This window comes from Pieris brassicae, chromosome 7 (assembly GCF_905147105.1).
Source record: "Pieris brassicae chromosome 7, ilPieBrab1.1, whole genome shotgun sequence".
In the NCBI taxonomy this organism is placed as follows: domain Eukaryota; kingdom Metazoa; phylum Arthropoda; class Insecta; order Lepidoptera; family Pieridae; genus Pieris; species Pieris brassicae.
The window spans coordinates 12,427,740-12,450,246 of NC_059671.1; the positions used below are offsets into that span (position 1 = coordinate 12,427,740).

Sequence of the window (22,507 nt, forward strand, 5' to 3'; positions counted from 1 at the left end):
TATAAAGGACAGACTACAGTAGAAAAATCTGGAGGACGCCTATGTCAAGCAAGCACCGAGGACGATTGAGTAGATTAATAAATTATAATATTCAATAGCAATATACGTAAATTCATAAGATTAGTTATTAGGTGTAAGAACTTGGTTGTCAAACCAATAAATACAATTTCTTATGAAAACAAAGATATGAGTGAAATACCTAAAAGTGATAAAATCGTTGCTAAACGCAATTCAATTTCACCAAACAAATACGTGAGGGCGTCGTGTTAAATATTTATCGTGCATTACACAAGCACTTCGAATATATTAGCTTATTCAATACTTATATAAGAGTATCGGTAGGCTTTTTATCATCGTCGCCAAAGGTCGTCGACCTTTCATTATTCAACTAACGAAAGCCGAGTTAGTACCTGTTTTTTTTCGTACAAGGTATCTTTAATTTTAGAGCCAAAATTGTTAATTAGATAGTACTTACACATTTTAATTGTGCTATCCGAATGAAAGTGAACATATCACGAAAAAAGTACCCTCATTCAATGTACTTGATCCAGATCCTGACCATGGACATGGACACATGGACAGTAATTACCAAAAGAATTAAAAGATCTTCCGGCTAGAGTCTTTAAAAATCGACTTGGTGTATTACTTTTAGAAAAAAATTATTGTTCAATAAATGATTATTTGCGTGAGACACTGTAGTTGATATAAATTGAATAACGTTTGATATGATATGTATGATACAAATAATATAAGAATTGACCAATTCATATGACTAATAAAGACAATTTTGCCATTGTGTGTGGCACCTTACACATTATTGTACCATATTCTTGCATTAAATTATTATTATTAATTGTCCATACAAAAAGAAATTCCAAATTCAGACGACTAAGAAATGATCGCGAACAACGGGTTGGGGAAAAAGGCCTTTCGCGTTATAGTATGTATGAACTTGAAATAAAATTTCTTTGGCTTTATTATTTGTGGCTGGTTTTGGTATCATTAAAAGTTAAAATTTTAAAGAAAAGTTCAAATTCAAATTAGGACAATGTGTGATTTTTAATTATTTTTCGTACTGTCAAGATGAGTGAATCTAATGAAAAAATTCGATACATTTTAAAATTTTACTACAAAAAGATATAAATGCAACGCAAGCCGCGAAAAAAATTGTTTATGTACCTAGTGCAATGTCCGTGACAGTAGCACAACCTCCCACTTCTTATAATCTGTAGTACATCGATATTAAACAATTCATAATTTATATCAAAAAATTATAGAAAAAATCAACAATTCTCTTCACGACTTAAGAATATAAATTTCCTAAGATGCTCGTTTTTCCAAAAGAGTTTACTTGAATTTTAATACATAACAATAAAAAATAAAGGTGTAAATATAAATCCGGTATCGTGTTTATAAAGCAACTTTGGTGCCTTATATAGTGAGGATATCGCTAGTTAAATGATGCCGTTTACGATAGAAATTATCAACGCATCCGCTACTGTGTTAATCGCCGGCTTTTAATTAAGCGATAAGCTCATTATATCACTACAATGCTTTATAGTTTGATAAAGTTTAATATGGAACGCGGACGACATACTTCACTTAAAACTAGAGCAACCATAATACTTTTTTTTAAAGTTCGTATCTTTTTGGAAAAAGCTCGGCGCCGAAACGTCGTTTGGCGAAATGTCCACAGGTCTTTGACATATTTGTATTTTTTTAAAGAAGAGGGGCAAACGGGCAGGAGGCTCACCTGATGACCTGGCTTAAGTGGTACCGCCGCCCATGGACACTCAATGCCAAATGTCAAGCGAGTGCCATGCTGGCCTTTTAAGAATTGGTTCGAAAATACTAGCATGCATTCTCTAAAAGTAAAGAACTGAAGAAAATGTATAATTTTGAATTCAAACAAAACTCAATCGTTATTAAAAGCTTTTAATGTATGATATTTATGTTTAAGACAGTTGAATTAATTAATATAAACAATTCTCACGTGAAATCTAATCATAGTAAATAGTTTTGAACTCTCTCCTAAACGTTTCTTGGTCTTTCAGGACATATATATATATAGGATAATTTATATATGTCTAAAATGAGAACAATAAATAGTCAGATATGGGATAAAGATATTTCTCCTTAGATGGCGACTACATGATACTGTCACCTGGTTTACTTACAACGCTATCTCAAGGTTTTAAGATAGTGCAATCTATTGAAAGGCGATGATAAGCACTAGGGCAATTCTCGCATTATTATCAGTAACTAAATTCCCTAATACCCTACAGCCCCGGGTCCAAACGGTTCAAACGGCCCTTTAAAGTTCATTGAGTGTAGTAAACATTTTTTTACTTATATTTTATACAATGACGTCGTTGATAGGAACATTTTATACTGGATATCCGTTTTATCTAAAATAGTTTACACAAGGTAAACACAACAATTCCGACTGCGCGACCAGCTGAGGCAAATTATAGTAATTAATCACAATCTTAATGGGCGGATAGATATCTCCAATTTGCTGTTATTATTTTTTAAAGAATATTATCTAACTTCCCCCGTATGGGACAAGATATTCACAATTGTTCCATGTGCCTCGTACGAACAGGAATTATCTGCGCAATTCGCCAATAATATGGGATTGAGGTAACATTTTCCACCTTACCAAACAAAACAGTTTTCAGAAAATATTTTAGGAAACATGAGGATTAGGACACTATTTAGTTAGTTTTTTAACCAGGCGTCTAGGCTCCGAATATAATTTTGTCCCATTCGGTGTCGAGACCCATGGTCCGTGGGGGTCTCTTCGGAAGTACAGTATCTTCGGAACCTTGGCTAAAGGGTAATTCATAATGTAGTTTAAGGTTAGTTATTGATTTTTATTGTCTTTTGTTTACATAGCTTTTACACATTAAGAAAACACTTTTTAAAAGGATTGAAGCTATGTATTATTATTATAAACTTATAATTATTTACATGATTTTAAAAGCTGATAGCTTCAATCCGTTTAAAAAGTGTTTTCTTATTGATTTTTGTTATATTAATTTATATTATTTTTATCTTAAAGATTGAATATTAATATAAAGTTTTAATTTTTTATCTATTAATGTAAATAATTGACTCATGTTTTCTGTTTCGTATATTTTGTTTCACAACGTAGATTTCGCTTTCTATCTTTCAATTATTTATTAAATAATAATAATTCAAGTTTACTTTAAGGCTCAAGAAATAATTGGTAACAATCACTTAGTCCATTCCTACTTTCAATTTATAGGGTAGACAGCGAGGCATATAAATTAGCTGCCCTTGACATTTCGTAAAACACACGGCACGAACAACTTATGTAAGCATCAGTGACACGGCATAATATTAGATTTCAGTTTTCAGATTGTACTATCAAAATTGAGGAATCTTATTGGAATTGGTAATGAGAGTATGAAATATGATCTCGGTCACAAAACAATCTAAGATTATAGTTTGCAATGGAGGAGCATAAGCCCGGTAGACCGAGGCTGCAGAAGGTAGCACAGATTTATTTATACAGTCAAATCCGTTTACAACGACATCGTTTAGAACAACATACCGGTTATAATGACTAAAATCAAAGGTCCCGGCTGAATTATATTGTATTAGGTAGGTTGGTTCGGCTACGATTATCAGTTATTACGATCAAATATGAGTATTCCATGTCATTATCGATTTTGACTGTATTATTTTTTTCCCAAAGGAGTAGACATCTTCACATGCTACGGTCCTGACATGACTTACTTGACTTAATGTCCTTTAACCCCTAGGTGGGGCAGAAGGCGTCCACAGTGAGTCTCCATCGCGTTCGGTCTTGAGCCTCGTGTTTCACCTCGCTCCAAGTCTTTCCGGCTCTCTTTGCCTCGTCCGCAACTGTTCGGCGCCAGGTTTGTTTGGGACGGCAACGCTTCCGCTTTCCTTGCGGATACCAATCAAGCGCCTGCTTGGGAATATGATTGAGATCCCTTCGGAGTGTATGGCCTATCCAATTCCATTTGCGTCGCTTGATCTGCTGGCTGATCGGGGTTTCTCGACAGCGCTCCCAAAGTTGCTCGTTAGAGATCTTTTCAGGCCAGTAGATGTTCAGAATACGGCGAAAACAGCGGTTAACGAACACTTGGAGTCGGTGCGAGATGTGTTTGGTGACCTTCCACGTTTCACACCCATAGAGCAGCACAGATTTGACGTTGGATCCGAATATTTTAACCTTGATTCGACGCGTCAACATCCGTGACTGCCATATAGGCCGAAGTTGTGCAAAGGTTGCTCTGGCCTTGGCAATGCGCGAAGTGATGTCCTCTTCTGTACCTCCAGTTTCAGACACGACGCTTCCGAGGTAAACAAATTGTTGAACGCTTTCTATGTCCTCTGCACCCACCCGCATTGGGGTGCGATTCTCAACTCCAACACGCATTTCTTTCGTTTTCCGGGTGTTGATTTTGAGTCCCGCAAATCCCGCCTCGCGTTCCAGGTCGTCCAACTTAGATTGCATGTCGCGGTGCGTGTGACTCAGCAGACAGAGGTCATCGGCGTAATCCAAATCTTCTAAGATGTTGGTTAATCCCCACTCTATTCCGCGACGCTGGTTCTGATGTATGCGATCCATAATCCCGTCGAGAACAACCAGGAAAAGTAGTGGCGAGAGTAAGCAGCCTTGCCGGACGCCTGCGTGCACTTGAATATCGTCTGAGACGAGACCATCGTGAATCACTCTACAAGAATAGTTCCTATAGCTGGCCTTAACTAGGTTAATTATCTTTGGCGGGACACCAATGTTAGAGAGTCGCGACCATATGCTGCTCCATCTCAACGTATCGAAAGCTTTTTCGAAGTCAACAAAGGTAAGATAAATCTCTCTCTGCCATTCTGATGCCTGTTCGAGAATGATACGAAGGGTGTTAATTTGGTCGGTACACGAGCGGTTAGGCCGGAAGCCAGCTTGTTCTATGCGAAGGAGAGGCTCGACGGCTGCAGACAACCTGTCCAAGATAATTCTGCAGAAAACCTTGGAAGGGGCCGAGAGCAAGGTGATACCTCTCCAATTGCTGCATTGGCTTAGATCACCTTTTTTGGGCACAGTAATAAGAAGGCCCCTATTCCAGTCCTCCGAAAGCTTCTCGCTGGCCCAGATTTTCCCAATCAAAGGTGTCAGCGTGTCGACGGTAGTAGCCAAGTCCGCTTTTAACATTTCTGCGGCTATTAAATCAAGCCCTGGTGCTTTACCAGTCTTAAGACCCATGACCGCTCTCTCCACTTCATCACGTGTAGGTGGTTCGATATCGATGTCTAGTGGCCTGGGTGGTGGAAATGTGTCTTGCATGCCTCCATGCGTAGCTGTGGGACGAAAGGTTTCCTCGAAGTGTTCACGCCAGCGTCGTAGTTGCCCTTCTGCTGTTACGATAAGTTGACCGTCTTTTGATTTTAGAGGCTTTTTATGCTGACTTATCTTTCCTGCCAAGATTTTAGTCGCTTTATACAGTTCTCCCATGTTGCCGGTGTTAGCGGCAATTTGAGCGTGGTCAGCAATACCGTCAACCCACAACCTTCTGTCCTTTCGCGAGCTGCGATAGATTTTCTTACGAATCTCCCGATACTGCTGTCTGAGGTCGGCTTGTAGTAGTTCGTCGTTGGTTCCTAGCAGTTTTAGGTGGAGTTCCCTACGGTCGTTTATCAGCTGCCAAGTAGCTTGTGACATCCAATCCACGCGCGAATTTTTAGTATGACCTAAGACAGAAGAGCTGGTCTCTGTGTAGGCCACTTTGATGCGTTTCCACTCTCCGTCTATTGAGTCCGGTGAAGCGGTTACGAAGTTCAAGCCTGAACCTGTTCAAAATTTCAGGATCTCGCAGTTTAGTGACCTCAAACCTTCTTCCAGCTCTACCAGGGGCACCAGCAAGTCGCGCAACTGCAATCTTGAGTCGCACTTCGGCTACAACCAGATGGTGGTCGCTGTCAATATCAGCGCCTCTTCGGTTTCGGACATCGAGGAGTGACGAGCGCCACTTCGAACTGATCGCAAGGTGGAGATCTTCCGTGCTCTTGAGTTGAAGCGGGCCCAAATGATTCGGTCTGAGATCAGTTTCCAGTCCAAAAGACTTTCCTTTGCGGAGTTAGAGAGGAGGAAAGCGACGCCATATTCAAGGTCGTCATCCTCATTTTCCTTCCCGGAGTATAGAAGAGTTAGGCCTTTGGATGTTTTCAGTTCGCCAAAACCATTTCTACGCACTTCACTTAAACCAAGTATTTGTAGATTATATCTTATCATTTCTGCTTCTGCTTGTGCTAGTCGAGTGTCGTAACTTAGCGTTTTTATATTCCAAAAAGCAATTCGTGTCCGTGATTTAATGCCAAAGGTCGTCGTACTCAAAACTGGACGCAAAGAGGATGGATTGTAATTCTGGAAATAACTAGGGCAGCTAATGCCTATGTATGTTGGTGTGGACTCAATTTCCGCACACAGATGCTCATTTGGTCCATTGTCCAAGCCTTAGCCAGGACTAAGTCAGCCTAGGTCCTTCCAGAAGCTCAGAACTTGGTCACTTAGTAGGCTTAATGGAATCCACCGCTCTGAAGTTTTCTGTTCGTTAGGAAGCCACAGCCACGCATTTCACGATTACGTCACTAAAGCTAAGCCCATAAGGGACAGTAACTCAATGCTTTAGACAAATCAATGGTGGTACAATCCCTTCAACTATTTATAAATATAAGAAACTATGATATAATTTGCTTTGTGAGTGCACGTTCAACAGTACAGTATTAGAATTTATTTCCGGTACAGAAAGTTCCATACACACATCAATACTTTATGTGCATTATAAAACTCTTTCACTTTCATTTTAATTAACAGTTTTTTTCTTCTCTTCTTAGTAGCCATAATCCTGGTGCAATATGTCTACGTAATATGTTGAGATTATCATACGTAACACAGATACCTATATGGTACTATGTACTTGAGTGAGGTTAAGTTAAACATTGTTCACCTGACCTACGAGTTTCTCCACTTGTGACTAACTTCCGAGCTATAAAATTTGCATCTACTTGTATTCAATATTTCTTTTGCTATAAAGCAATTGTGAAAGTGGTACCATATAATTTTTAAACTTCGGTCGGAGATTGCCTTCGGATCAAACTCAAATTCAAAATAACTTTCTTCATATAGGTAAACAAATTCACTTATGAACGTCAGAAAAAAGTTAATTCTAACTTTATATTTACCACCAGTTCGCAGGTCAAGCGGGTAAATCGTTCATAAATCTCTCGGCCACTCTTTTTAATCGCTAAGTTTTGGTCATACAAATTTATTGAAGAATCCCAAGGATTAGGATCATTTCAATAATCGTCAAATTTATAAAAACCTTTATTGATTAATTTACGTTTAACGAGAGTTTTGAATTTGTAACGAATTTATTCAGTGATAGTTCTCTAATTTCACTTGGGAGTTTGTTGTGAAAACGAATACAATTTCCATATGGTGGTTTCCATGGGTGGTTCCATGAGTGGTTTATCTTCTGGATCCTGGCTGGTCGTACGCTTAAATTAGTTCTCTTTCGAGTATTATAATGATGAACTACTTTAGTATAAAATAATGTCTAGAAGAAAAAATAAAAATAAAATTGTGTTTAATCGTTTTAACAATTAATTTTAAGTTAAGATTGAAAGGTTTAAAAGGAGTCTCAAACCTTTGTCGTCCCAGCTCTTCCATAACAAACAATTTTAATGGATTAATAGTAGTATGGATAGTAAGCGTTATATCTCATGTGTATAATGAATAAAACATGGTCGGGCTTAGCCAAATTTCTGATCAATGATGATAAATTCATATGGCAAAAGAAAGTTACAAACCTTTTTCAATAAGGTCATTCCATTTCTTCGCCCAGCCTCGAAGGCTTTTGGCGTAAGTCTTCTCTATTTCAGCTCGCTCCTGCACCAGGCCTTGCAGTTCACTGCAGAGCCGGTGTCCATCGTCCACTCGCTTGGTGGTCCGTTTGTAGTTACCAGGCTCCCAGAACGAGTCAGAGGTAACTGATAGCAGCGCTTGTTCGTCGCTGTGGTGCGACATGGCGGTGCGACACTCACACACCGCCCCTCTGTAACAATAAATAACAAAAATTTAATGAACACTGTAACAGCTGTGATATCATTGTAAACTGTAAATAGATAGAAGTACAAGGCTTCTATTGTTAAGAATTTTTTTCCCGGCGTCATTATTTCAATTATACGGAAATTGTATTTTATGCTACAGTTTATTATTGTAAATTAATTAATTTTCAGTTTTTATGGATACTAATCCAGGAATTAGATCCAGACTTTCGGTGGCCCCGTCAAAAGAGGTCATCTTTCGAAGCGGCCTTCAACTTGTAGTGTGTTAGTAAAAAGCTCATTTCGAAATTCCAAATAATAATTCTTACGCAGTGATTCCCTTGGGGCCCTTACCCCACAGGGGGGCAATTTGATTGTTAAGGGCAGCAACCGGAATCAGCTGCATATAACACAAATTGGGACCCAACATAAAATCTCTGGGCTACAAGTGCAAGGATCTCACTAAATGGAGAAAAATCTTTATTAAAATTATTTGGAGATTGAATTTCAGTTTTTCATTATGTTTTGAAAGTTAAGTTTTCACAAAACGGTTGGGAACAACTGTCCTTTGTACCATAATAATGTATTAGTATAATTGCATCACTCATCATTATTTATTACTATTAAATCTGATATTCATGGATTCCTCATATTTTGCATGTCATTTCGTAACACATGTTCGAAGTACCTTGTGACTGCAAATGCTTACATAATTACCAATCAACATGAACAATGACGATCGTCTTAGATCAAATTAAGCATTGTACTTAAACAAACACTTCAAGTGGAGTGAAAGGTGTAGTATTACAAGCTATCATATTACTCATATTCATTCGCGATATTATTTCGTATTAAAATGAAGGACGAAATTTAATGCATGGAATTAAAAAGGATCTATATTTAGTTTTAAATTTTTTTAATGAGAACAGTGCTTGGCCTAGGATTGAGCGTTTGAGACACATCCCTGAGATTGAAGGCTCGACAAATAGTCTTTCTCTCTAGGGGTACATTTAACACCCACCTTCGGCGTTGAAGAAATGATAGTGAGGAAGGCATTTCGCCTTAGACCCAAATAGTCGTATGCGTATGTCATGGTCAGAATATCATTTCCTATTAGAAAAACCAATAAACACGACACATACAAAATCTAAGGCCCAGACCTTGTTGTAGTTTGTTTTTAAGTTCTTAATATACGATACTTGTATAAGAACGGAACACACAGCCACACAAATGGTTCAGTAACAGCAACAGCAACTTGTCCTATACGAAATCTTCCATGTTTTTCCCAACTTCCCTACAAATCTTAATATAAATAGACAAACCTTCCGGGTGCATGGCATGAAAATGACCTACAGTTCAAGCCTCCATCAATCACGTAGAAAATGCAAAACGTGTCTCGGAAAATCGTATTCCTGACCTTGGGAAGGCCGAGGTCGATATAGACAATAGACAACGCAACTACTAATATTGTGATATTATTGAAACAATGTTTAGAAATAAATATGTCTATAAAATATAATGAAATGTACATTTTTGGTATCTTTCACATCCAAATAGTAAAGTAACTTATGTTGCGCCCTTGTGGTTACGCCAGGTTTAGACCAACCCGTACTTTTGATAGCTTTATTATGTCAAACATTAAGGGAACGCCTTTTGTTCACACAACAATCATTTACTTATTTTTACATAGTCTTAAAAAATATATAAAAAGCCAAAATATTAATAGGTAACAAGTCAATTAAATAATAATAATAATAAAATATGTTTATTCATTTTAAGTTCAATTTCATTACAATGTGTAAGATTTGGGAACGCTTTTAAGTAAAAAATATACCTGTGTCAGGGTTTCCAGCTCTTTCATAACAAACTTAGTTATACATTCCTTAAAATATTTAATTTATATATAATTTAGTTACATCTTCTAATAACTTTTTTTTCTTTTTTTGTTATTGATTTTTAACTGTTATCAACTCACTGGAGTGCATAAGTGAGTGTGTGAGTGCAAATGTGTGAGTGAGTGAGTGAGTGAGTGAGTGAGTCAGTGAGTGAATGAATAAAGTCTGTACTACATACTAGGCCTCAGAAGAAGCTCCAACTCTGCGTAGGGTATGTTCATGAGCCAGTCCTTTAGTCGTATTTTTAGATTGTAGACGGTAAGCGGGTAGATGTTAAGCAGCCTATTTAATTTATTATAGATGTAGTCTGCTTGCATATTGCGTCTCGCAAAGTCAGTCCTAACGGTCTGACCGACGACAACATCCCTATTTCTTTTTAAGAACAGCCTACTATCAAATGGTAGCGCTCTGTGTGATTTTAAAATTAGACTCAGGACAAGCTGTATGTCGGAACGGAAAGTAATTGGCTGAGATGATAAAGCTCTTCCGATGGGAATCTGTATGGCCGGAACAGCATGACCTTTAATAGAGCCCTATGTCCCCGTTCCAATTCCAAAAAAAATGTTTTCTTCGCCGTGCCCCATATGTTTATGCAATATGTCAGTACGGACTGAACAAGTGCTATGTAAATTCTTTTAAGTATTATATCCGATGTAATGTGTCGCAAAATTTTAAAAATATATGTTAATTTCCTTAATCTACCAGTCATGGACTCTATATGGGGATACCATGATAGTCGCTCGTCTATATGAATGCCCAAATATTTGATAGAGCTAACTTTTGCTATTGGAAGACACGGACAGTTACTGTCTCTTTGCATATCGCAGTGATGTATTTTAATTTTAAAATCATTAGGTGGTTGAGTTCGATCAGAAATTCTGAAACATATATAGTTAGTTTTCTCTTTATTGAGAGACAAAAGGTTAAAATCAAGCCACTTAGCAATAGTTGTCAGTCCAACTTCCGCTGATATTTATACCTCTGCCCAGTTAAGCCCTGTGAAAAGTACAGCCGTATCATCCGCATAGGAAAATATTTGCCCGTGATCAAGTTTTAGATTGCTTAATGCATTAATATATATTAAAAATAATGTTGGACCTAATATGCTTCCTTGCGGAACCCCATAGGTGATTTCCAATTCATCACTTACGTAATCTCCTACTTTCACTCTCTATGTTCGCCTTGAAAGGTAATCACAAAATAGCTTTAAGGGTGTATCTCTAATGCCTATATGCTCCATTTTATGTAAAAGTGAGGAGATACAGACTGTATCGAATGCCTTTCTTAAATCTAGAAATGCACCAAGGCATTTCTTTCCCTTATCTAGGTTTGATACTATTAGAGACGTTAGTTGAGATATGGCATCTTCAGTTGATTTTCCTTGCCTGAATCCATATTGTGCGCTTGATAGAATATTAAATTTATTAAGGTAGTTTAGTAATCTAATATTTAGTAGTTTTTCTAAGACCTTAGAGATGGCTGGAAGAATGGAAATTGGCCTGTAGTTATTTACTTTGTCTTTATCGCCTGATTTAAGCACCGGTACAATAATAGCTTGCTTAAGTTTAGTCGGAAATATCCCTTTTTGAAAACATAGGCTGACCAGATGACATAAACAAGGTACTAAAAGACCTCTAGCGAGTTTTAGAAATCGTGTGGGAATATTATCCGACCCCGGTGCGCTATCTGATTTTAGGTTTTTGATTATGTGATCAACCTCTAGATGGTCGGTACTAAATAGAACAAACGAATGCAAGCTGGATACCTTTTATAAGTAATTGATAGAACTTCGTCATATTCATTATTTTTTAAACGCTTTTGCATTTTATTTCTGTTTCTTATGCACCGCAATACATAGATAAAAAGAAGAAAACTGAAATTAATGATTAAACAAGCGAAAACTTAATATATTTGACTTGATTTCCTCGTATTTAAAAATTCTATAGTCTTCTATTGTAGTAGTTACATAAGTTATTGAATAGCACATACTGCACTGCGATATATTAATATGTTAGCGTGTATTGTTCTCTTTAAATGACGTAAATACGAAACGTAGTCTTACAAAAGAAATATAAATTCTTAAAAATGAAAACGTTTTATATTCATGAAATGGAATTTAATTACTATACGCTAGCAGCGGAGCGTAGAATTTGCTTGCTTGCTTCGCTATCTGTTATAACGACACGTTCAGATTATATATAAAGGTTGTAGTGTATTTTTGTCGTTTCTTTTTCATGCTCTATGCAGCAGAGGCAAATCAGATACAAAGCCAGCCCATGGACACCCATGTCAGTTGGACTGCAAGAGTGTTTCGGGGTCATACACAAAATTACGCTATAGATATAAACATAACGAAAAAAATCCAGTGTAAATAGCGTGGTGGTAGAAAGATATTATCATGGCTTCGCAACGTTAGTGAGTGGACAGGTATTGTGACTGCGGGCGATTTGTTGCATCTGGAACAAGACAAGTCACACTTCACCAGACTCACGGCCGACCTCCAGTAATGGAAAGGCAAAAAAGGAAAGCAATTTTATGCCGGCACAGGCAGCTTGTATTAAAAAATGGGCTAGTAAAGATAAAGCCGCTCGTGGCATCCCTAACCATTTAGATCACCTGATTTTATACAATAATAATAATGCAACAGTGTTCAAAATTCAAAAAACGAAAATCCTTTACTTTTTTTCATCTATCTACTTTTGTTATTATAAAAAAGGGCTACTACCGTCACTTTTAGGGTTGTCTGTAAGTGATCGCTTGTTTGTGATATTACCCAGTTTTTTATAATAATATCAATGCAACAAAGTGTTAATAATTAAAAAAACAAAAATCCATATAAAGAAACATTACTCACAACGTTCGCAATGAGGCGATTAAAATTCCTCAAAACAACGTACAGCGTCTTAATTACTACAGTGCAAACATCTCTAAGATCACATTTAATCACATAATGAGCCGACATCACCTGCCTTGATACGCGATTGCATCACCCATTAGATCATAACGAATAGCTTTGTATCATCAGAGTACACCTTTGTGATACACAATCATATTTATTTACAAAAGCTTGCCAACGCTCGGTACACTGATACATTGGTATTTAAGAAACATGAAATACAAGATTGCCAAGAACAAACACGAAGAAAAAAAATATATCGATTAGAAAATTTCAAAGACTAAAGGAAATTCGATTTGAAAATGTGAGGAGAGCAACAATGGATATCCAGACCTAGCTCGTTTACCAGAATCCTCAATCTGAGCTAAACGCGTTCATCGGAGATACAAATGGGATGCTGGGATGCTTAGGGTCTAGAGGATACACGAAATTTAAATCTATTGAAAAGGTTGGGGCAATCAACCTCATTCTTAAATATCTTTAACGCAAACGATATATAAATTACTTGTCTACGATTCTTAAATGACAAAATCTAAAAGTTGCCTAATCAGGTTTCATATATTTATCGGCAACTCTTTTTTTTACATACCACATTATTCTTTAAGGATTGGTTGGAAATGTTTATTTATTTAAAAGAAAACAAGTAACACAATACATAAAAATACAAGGGATGCAACGGGATGCCTTATCGCTAATAAGCGATCTCTTCCAGGCAACCCTTGTAAGAGAAGAACTAACAATGATGAGTGCAAGATGTGCAGAACCAAATGTGATATAATATCTTGCTAAATCCTTAATCCAAAGTAATACAAAAAAAATATTAATAACAAACCAAAAATTAAAAAGCTAATCTTAAAGATTCATGAACAGCGAATAGCGATTCAAATGCAATACAGAAGAAAAGGAAAGACAAGAATTACACAAGTCACGATTTATCAGGACAGGATAAGGTTGAGAATTATTTATACAGAAGAGTTTTAAAAGATTATTAATTACAGAAATACATACATACGTTACAGACTATGCCAATACGATAATGTCGAGAAACATTAAATAATTAAAATATAATAAAATACGTATATAATATTAAACATTATCACAATATCGCTATTGTAAATTCACTATCTTACTGGGAAAAGTTTAGATTTATTTTTAGTTCGTACAACTTACCCCAACGTGTGCATCAAATGATGCATTTTACTTCGGCAACGTCTTCCGCGCCTCTTGCATAATTTTGCCATATTCACACAAACACTTAGGAATGATTCCAATTACGATAGACCGTACGATGAACAAAAGACACTAACCTATTCAGGCATGTGCGAAGAATCTCGAATGAACAAATACGAATTTTTCACAGCATTTTTTGTTTAGTCTACGTAAATGATAAATTTGCATATAATATAACTACATATATTTGAATAAGTGATCGTTTTGATTGATAAAACTATACAATGTTAGTCTTGGTAGACGCATTTTTCACAGGTTAAAACAATTTTGTTTTATTGAATAGGGATAAACGATAATACCATCGCTAATGGACACATTGCCAAAAGGCTGGCAAGTGCGTTGCCGGCATTTTAAGAATTTAGAACCTTAAGTCGAATTGGTTTTTAAATTCAGTGGGCAGCTGGTTCCACATAGACTATGGTGGGGTGACTATTGGGCGGAGTTTGGGGCAACAACTGCCTTAAAAACTCTCAGTCGACGTCCGATGATGAAACTCAGCTGTAGGTATTAATATGCACGACACCTATGAACACTCGGTTCAATTAATTGTGAAGAGTTGAGATTTTAGTATATGTAAATAACTATATAATATACTACAAAATAGCGTCTGGAAAATCTAGAACCTAAATTAAAAGCACCGCACGCGCAATGATATCAGCTAAATTTTATACGTACGTAAGATAATATTGATAGCAGGTAACCAGACGGGTTGCGTTACGGGTGCGCGCACGCATACCAACCGGTCGGCCTACGTAACACAAGTCAATGAAAGATGTTTCTTTAAACGGCAGAGAAATCGGTATTTATAAATAAAGTAAGCGTGTTATTTAATTCGACGACGAACTTTTCACTAAAACCTGCGTAAACATGATTAAAAATATTCTCAAAGTAATGCCAACTTGTATCAGATACTTTTAAAATATAAGAAAGCAGAAAGTATGACAGCTGCATACATATAAATGTACCTATATTAAGAGTACGCGAGCCTCGACTCATTCCATATTATTTCCCAACGCGTCTTTTCGAAGGAGATAAGCAAATCGAATGGATATTAAAGATCACATTAAAACGCACGCTCGAGGAGCAGTGTTGGCCTAATGGCTTTAGCGTGCGACTATCATCCCTGAGGTCGTAGATTCGATCTCCGGCTGTGCACCTATGGACTTTCTTTCTATGTGCGCATTTAACATTCGTTCGAATACTGAAGGAAAACATCGTGAGGAAACCGGCTTACCTTAAGACCTAAAAAGTCGACAGCGTGCCCCAGGCACAGAAGGCTGATCAGCTGCTTGCCTTTTAGGTTAACAAATGGTCATGAAACTGATACAGAAATCTGAGGCCCAGACCTAAAAGATTGTAGCGGCATTGATTTTTTTAAAAACGCACGCACGCACTTGCACACACTTACACATATCAAAACACACCTTATTCAAGAAATTATTAGTAAATTGTCTAATTCAGTACATAACGTTTTTGTCGTAAGCGTTTTTAATTTAAAAATTGTTAATATTATCTTTAAAAGTATTGTCAAAACTGTCAAATAAATAATTGCTGTCTTCGATATTTAAATTATTTGTATCCGACCAAATAACTCTTAAATTGCCTTAATATGTTCTGTACGTGTCTCTCTCATATATAAAACATATTAACTGACGACAACATTACGAATTTTGCATAATTATTTGCGACTCTAAACCCTGATGTCACAGGGAGAATACTGGTTGTGCACTCCACCTTCTTCCTATGAACGTTATTAACACTTGTGTGACGATGAACATGTGGAAACTCATACCTACAAGACGACACTTCAATCATATCCCTATAATACCTTTCATAAGGGGACCATATGACGCAGCTGGTTTCAAAAATTGGCCTTACTAATGATGAATGAACCTAAAAACCAATATTAACAATTTGACTACCACACTTATGAATTAGCCAATTTATAATACTGGTCGTTTTATAGAATAAACGTCACGTTCCGTTTTAAATAAACTTACAACATAACAGATAACTATTAGGAGTCCAGGTTAATTAATTGATATTTAATTTATTCAAATTGTTTATTAATTTTAGGCAATTGGCCCTAAATGGAAACCAATTTCACGGTTCTCAAATCGACTTTAAAATTGTTTTTAGAGAGGTGTTTAATGAGCTGAAGGTAATTGTGATTCTACTCAAATGTATTCATTTTTTTGTATCACTAATCAACATCAAAAAATAGAAAAGAAAAATATTTATCTATATCAATATTACGATAAGACATTACTGCGGATTTTTTTCTTATTAAATACACACCTTCACGTAGGTACATACATTACTTAGTTAAATGTATTATTATTATTTTTTTCTTTCGCTTTTCTAAATGTTTGAACCTTTTTGTATTAATTAAGGGATTCCACCTTTATATTTTAGTGTAAGTGTTTATCATATATAAGTTTTGTTATATAACGAAATAAATAAATAGACACCTTAAATATGACTTAAAATACTAGCCGATTTTAAACTCAAACTCAAAATAACTTAACTCATATAGGTAACCAAGTACACTTATAAACGTCTACAGAAAATATGTTAAATTTATTCTAAATTTACATTTACTACCAGTTCGCAAGTCAAGGGCGAAAAGCGGGCAAGAAGAACTGGCAACAAACTTTCCGCCACTCTTTTTAATCGCCAAGTATTGAGTCATACAAATTGTTTGAACTGGAGCAAATCAATCCCAAGGATTAGGATCATTGTAATAATCGTCAAATTTATAAAAAGCTTTATTGATTAATTTACGTTCAACTAGAATTTTGAATTTATTCAGTGATAATTATCTAATTGCGCTTGTAAAATCGAATCCTAAATAAAGGAGTGGTTTATCTTCTGAAGCATGGTTGGTCGAACGCTTAGATTAGTTCAGTTCCGAGTATTATACTCGTGAAAGTCACCATTTGTTTTAAAATCGTTTATATTTTTTATACATACAACAAGGCTTCATGAATATAGTGACCAGATGGTGTCATAATATTTCATTCATAAACTTAAATAAAATGTTATATATGTTATATGTATTAATATTACGAAATTAATCAGTATTATGGTCAGTAATCTTCAACACCTACATTCCCTTTAAAAGGCAAAAGCTCTTTCAATGAGAAACATTTACGTTGTAGTACATTTTGAAGTCGCTAATATTTTTAATACACTTGAACCCAGCGCGAAATAATAACCAGTGCAAAGATACACAAAACAGCTCGCTTAAATTTCGGCAAACCGCGTATATTTAGCCCGTGACGACAGAATTATCCGAGATTCTTCACACATCACACAAACACTTTATTCATGAACGTGAATACTTCGAACCATCAACACGGACACTCAACGTCGAAATGAGTCAAAATGATGATGATACCCAAAAAAAATCATATGCCACGCTACTTTGGACCTTATAGCCTACTTGTTTTGGTACTGAAAAACTGGCTTCGGTGACCTTGTAAAGCCTGATTCAGCGTCCTCATAAGGCGTGTTATCAAATGGAGATTTTCGTTACTTTATTGAATATTGACGGTTGCAATGACCTTGTGAGTTTTGCATTTCTAGAATTGTAACGGTCTCACGTATAGTGTTCCTAAATTATATATATAGCTTCAGCGTACGACTCTCATTCCTGAGGTCATAGGTTCAATCCCTGGCTGGTGCACCAATGGACTTTCTATGTGCGCATCTAACATTCGCACGAACGCTAAAGGAAAGCATTAAAATGATATAATATATATCTCTCTCAGTTTACCCTAGGTGTTTCCCAATCTATTCTGTGACATCTGGGGCATGTCACAATGGGGCTTCACCTTCCTAAAATTCTAGTGACACCCATATGTAACATACATAATTTTTAAACTCTAAAATTGAATTGCTCCCTAAAGAAACTGAAACAGTAGGATTTAGAAAGAAATTACTTGGAAATCGTTAACGAAACAAGTACGTACCTAGCTTGTTTTTAAAACAAAATGAAAAACTGAAGTTCCACATAATATAAATAAAATAAAAAAAATTAGGAAACACAGTTTTACCCATTTATTGTTAAATTTGAAAGTACAGTTTAATTTCTTTGAACTAACGAGCAACTGATGCTTCAACAGTAGTAACCTTCGAGTATTAACGATATTATAATCCTCGTGACGATATTAATTAATCTTTTTACAACACTTGTACAAGGTCAGAATTTATTATGAATGACTTGAGATTAGTCCCAGCTTATAACTTATCAAACGACTCAATCCCCCGATTAAGAATGGGTTTCAAATGCTACTCGACAATGTTGAGTAGCAAATGAATAATAATAATAATTGTTTGCGCTAAATCGGTGTCAGTCAAAGACGGATGACAATTGTCGGCTTTGATTTTGACACATGATCCGGAAATGGTAGGTGGGGTTCCGGTTAAAATTTAACCGCTGTCGCGTGCGCACTTACAATAGACCGCATAACCTACCCTTTTTGCCATTATCAAAGGATTCAGTGCTTAGGAGTGGGACACACCACTGTTGATAAGTGATACTCTCAGTCTGATCGATTATTGGATTCCATTTTTATTATAAAGACACGCGACAGCCGAACCAGCGCAAAGTCTTTACCATGGGAATGGAGCATCCTGGATATAGCTCCCGCATACCCAGGCCAATAATGATAATAGCCGTTATTGCTGTAAAATACTGATTCTAGTACATAAAAATTCGAAGTACTATGAACACTAATAATTACCGGTTAATTTCTATTTTACAGCTTGTCCTTGGACGTAGGCCTCCTGTAAGCACTTCCATTCTTCTCGGTGTCTAGCTTTACGTGACCACATGAGGCCAGCTGCTCTACTTATATCATCTTCCCATCTTTTTATTTGTCTTCCTCGTTTACTTTTTGTCAATGATCTGTCCATTGATCTTTGTCTTCTATAAAAATGTGTCCTGTCCATTTTAATATTTGTCTGTCTATTTATATATATGTCATGTCTTTTATCTCTTCTAGTTTTACTCTATCATTCAAGTTCAGACCTAGAACACTCCTTTGGATACTTTTTTGACATGCTCTTAGTTTTTTTACTCGTTTATCTTACCAATTCGTACCAAAGTAATACTATTTGTTATATTTTTTTTATTATGCTCTCAAACGTAACTCATGTTAAAACGAGGACAATCAAACACTTATCTAATATGTAAGAAATAAGATATACACGTGTGAAAAAGACATGAGAACTGAATAAGGCGCAGCGCCAACCAGTATTATGTGACGAGATCCATACTACTCCCTCACAATCGAGTAGTCCGCGATATCGCGGCATACCAATCCCGAGGGGATTTTTTGTATCGCAGAAGTCGCATATTGTATACCTACAAGACGTTAACAGCTTTAAAGCAGCGTTAACAAGTCTTAGGGACATAAATAACAGGGGGTAAACGGGCAGAAGTCTCACCAGATGTTAAGTGACACCACCACCGATGGACACTCTCAATGGCAGAGGGCTCGCGAGTGCGTTGCCGGCATTTTAAGAATTGGAACGCTCTTTTCTTGAAGGACCTTCGGAGTCGAATTGGTTTGAAAATACTTCAGTGGGCAGCTGCTTCCACGGTGGTGCGCGGCAAAAACTGCCTTAGAAAACGCTCAGTTGTGGACGTCCAGTTCAAACGGGTGGAATTTCGTATTCTGCCGTTATCCTCATCCGTTCTGCGCCATTTGTGATTAAGAATCATTTTTATTTAAGTTGATAAGTTCATTGTTACCTGAATAAACGATATTACACAAATGAAATTGTGTGTATATATAATGGAGGGGTCTATATTTGTGAATAATAAAAATCAATAAAATAAAGGAACCAAAAATGTAGTTAAATGAGAATTGATATTCATTATAGGCGTGCGCGTGATCAAATCCTATCTCAAATAACATAAATATCACGTACCGTCCGGTAATTTGTAGATAATAGTGATCACTTTCTAAATATTTATTTAAAGTTCTTTAGATAATGGCTTGATCGATGTTTACTTTTCCTATTTTTCTAGATTAATATTGACCTTACAATTTTTTTGTTTAGCTTGGCTTATTATATCTAAAATATATTAAATTAATAAAGTTAAGGAAAAAAGTTATCGATTGGAATCTAACCTTAATACGCTTGGTCTTAATAATATAAAATAAATCTTTAAGTACGTATTTAAACAAATTACAATCGCAATTCTATGCCTACAACGTATATAACTCAAGAATAATATAGCTGAAGAATCTTTGAAATAATTTCAGAGATAACTTATGAACTTTGTAATTAGCAAACGTTTCCAATTTCGTGATTAACGTAATAATATTATAAACAACGTTATATTAATTAATTAAATTGTGTCGTACTCCCGTAGATAAACGTTACTAATTAAGCCAGATTTTAATGAAGACAGTATACATTACACTTGCTCAAATTTCATTCAATTTGAATGTAGATATTTCGAGTTTCTGCATGTTCTCATATTTTTGCTAGAATATTATAAAAATTAATAATGTTTGTATTGCAAAAAATAAATGTCATCGCTTAGTAGGAACAATATGTAGAATCTACTATTTATAGGAATATTAGAGAAAGTATTTTTAAGATAGATTTAGATCTCAACAAACACAAATCGTACGAAAAACTTCACCTAAACGAACTTTATGAAGAATAAATGCGTTTGAGAAGCACAAAAATTTGAATTAACCCGAAATCAGAGGAGAAAACCTACTGTTTCGACTTCAAGAAAAGAGAGTTCTAATACAAAAACTCCGGTAACGAACACACCCAAATGATGTGAACCACCTCCCCGTTTACCTCCGTCACAAAAATGTTCTCAACAGCATCTGTCAGTCACTATCAACACGCACACGATCCTTATTACTTTTGATTATTAACATTTCAAGACATCTCTTGCGTAAAATGGAATGCCATCAAAATGTAGAGTAAAATGGTTTCGCCAGTAATTAAATTAATTGGCGCTTTTAAGAGAGTAACGTTACGATGTAGTGAAAATTTTATGTAAGCGATTCGGGTTATTAACCGGCAAGCTTCATTATAATTACTATGCATACATCCGTTCAGTTATTTGGTAATCGATATAATCTGATTACAACGCTTGATGTAATAAAAAACTAGTTACTACTTGTTTAAGTGCAGAGTTTGCCTAGTGGTTTCAGCGTGCAACTCTTATCCCTGAGGTCGTATCGTTCCCCAACCTTGCTAATATACTTTCTTTCTATGTGCGCATTTAACATTCGAATGGTGAAGAAAAGCACTGCAACTGGCTTGCCTTAGACACAAAAAGCCGGCGTGTTTCAGCCCTGGTCACCTACTTGTCTAGGTTGACAAATGATCATGAAACAAACACAGAAATCAGAGCCCCAGACCAACGAAAATAGATTAAAAAGATAGTTCATCTTCCACACATCATTGGAATATCGATAATAAAATAACCATGGACTCTACTTTAATTGTAGCCGTAAATGATTCTAATTGTAACCAATTTTCACTATTATATTATCGGCGCAAACTGCTGAATTTACCTTAGACCTTTAAACCAAAGATTTTGTTATTGATTGAGGAGATTTGAGATAGTTTAATTACAAGAAAAATTAGTTTTTGCATTTATACATAAACATTTTAATGTTAACCGTCAAGAGAGCTTCGACATTCGATATATCCAGGCTTCTTTTTAATACCAGTATAATTTCATGAGCCAGTGGAATGTGACCCGACCTGCCTCAAGACGCGGCACCGGTTCACCTTTAAGGAGAGAACTCGGAAGTGAGGCGCTCAAGCAGTTCAAGGCGTGACCACAATGTTATCATTTAAGCCTCAATTACACTATTGTAGGTACAATATTTTGAGCGTAAAATGTTTTTACTACCTTGACAACTTGCCAGAGAGTATATAGAATATTAGGTCGAGATCTTGTTTTGGAAATCGTGATTGTTGAAAATATGTTCTAATTAAAAAAAAATATTACCAAATAATAAAGAGTATAATGAGTGTCTATTCAACTGTCCTTATATTTAATAAGTTAGATAGAAACTATTTCTTAGCCTTTAGTGATTATGTTTGACAATTGACCATTCGTCTAGTGATACTTTCACAATATAAACAATTTATAAACATGACAATTGACATCTGTGAAAAAAACGTACTTTTTACTTCACATAGAATTAGTGAATTAGTGTAAGTGCAGTCAGGAAAATATTGAACAAAAGAACAGAGTGTCTCCTCTTTAATAGAGATTGTAAGTATAATTGATAGATAATAATGTTCCATATTAACTATAAATGTCATGCCACACACAATGGTTGTCTGTAAAGGCGCTTTACGGACGACAATTTAACGTGACAACGTCATA

General features: G+C 35.9%; 1 protein-coding gene across 5 annotated transcripts in view; it reads right to left on the bottom strand.

The window, feature by feature from the left end:
• The window catches only part of LOC123711552 (protein kinase C and casein kinase substrate in neurons protein 1), an 88,653-nt gene that overhangs the window by 37,106 nt on the left and 29,040 nt on the right, over window positions 1-22,507 (bottom strand). For 3 of the 5 annotated variants that reach the window (XM_045664132.1, XM_045664133.1, XM_045664131.1), the window contains one exon: window positions 7,864-8,108. In XM_045664132.1, the coding sequence (XP_045520088.1) occupies window positions 7,864-8,080 (217 nt within the window). In that variant the 5' untranslated portion in view covers window positions 8,081-8,108. Of the gene's footprint in view, window positions 1-7,863; window positions 8,109-14,061; window positions 14,189-22,507 lie in introns of those variants that run through there. The other 2 variants (XM_045664130.1, XM_045664134.1) reach the window with 2 other exon arrangements.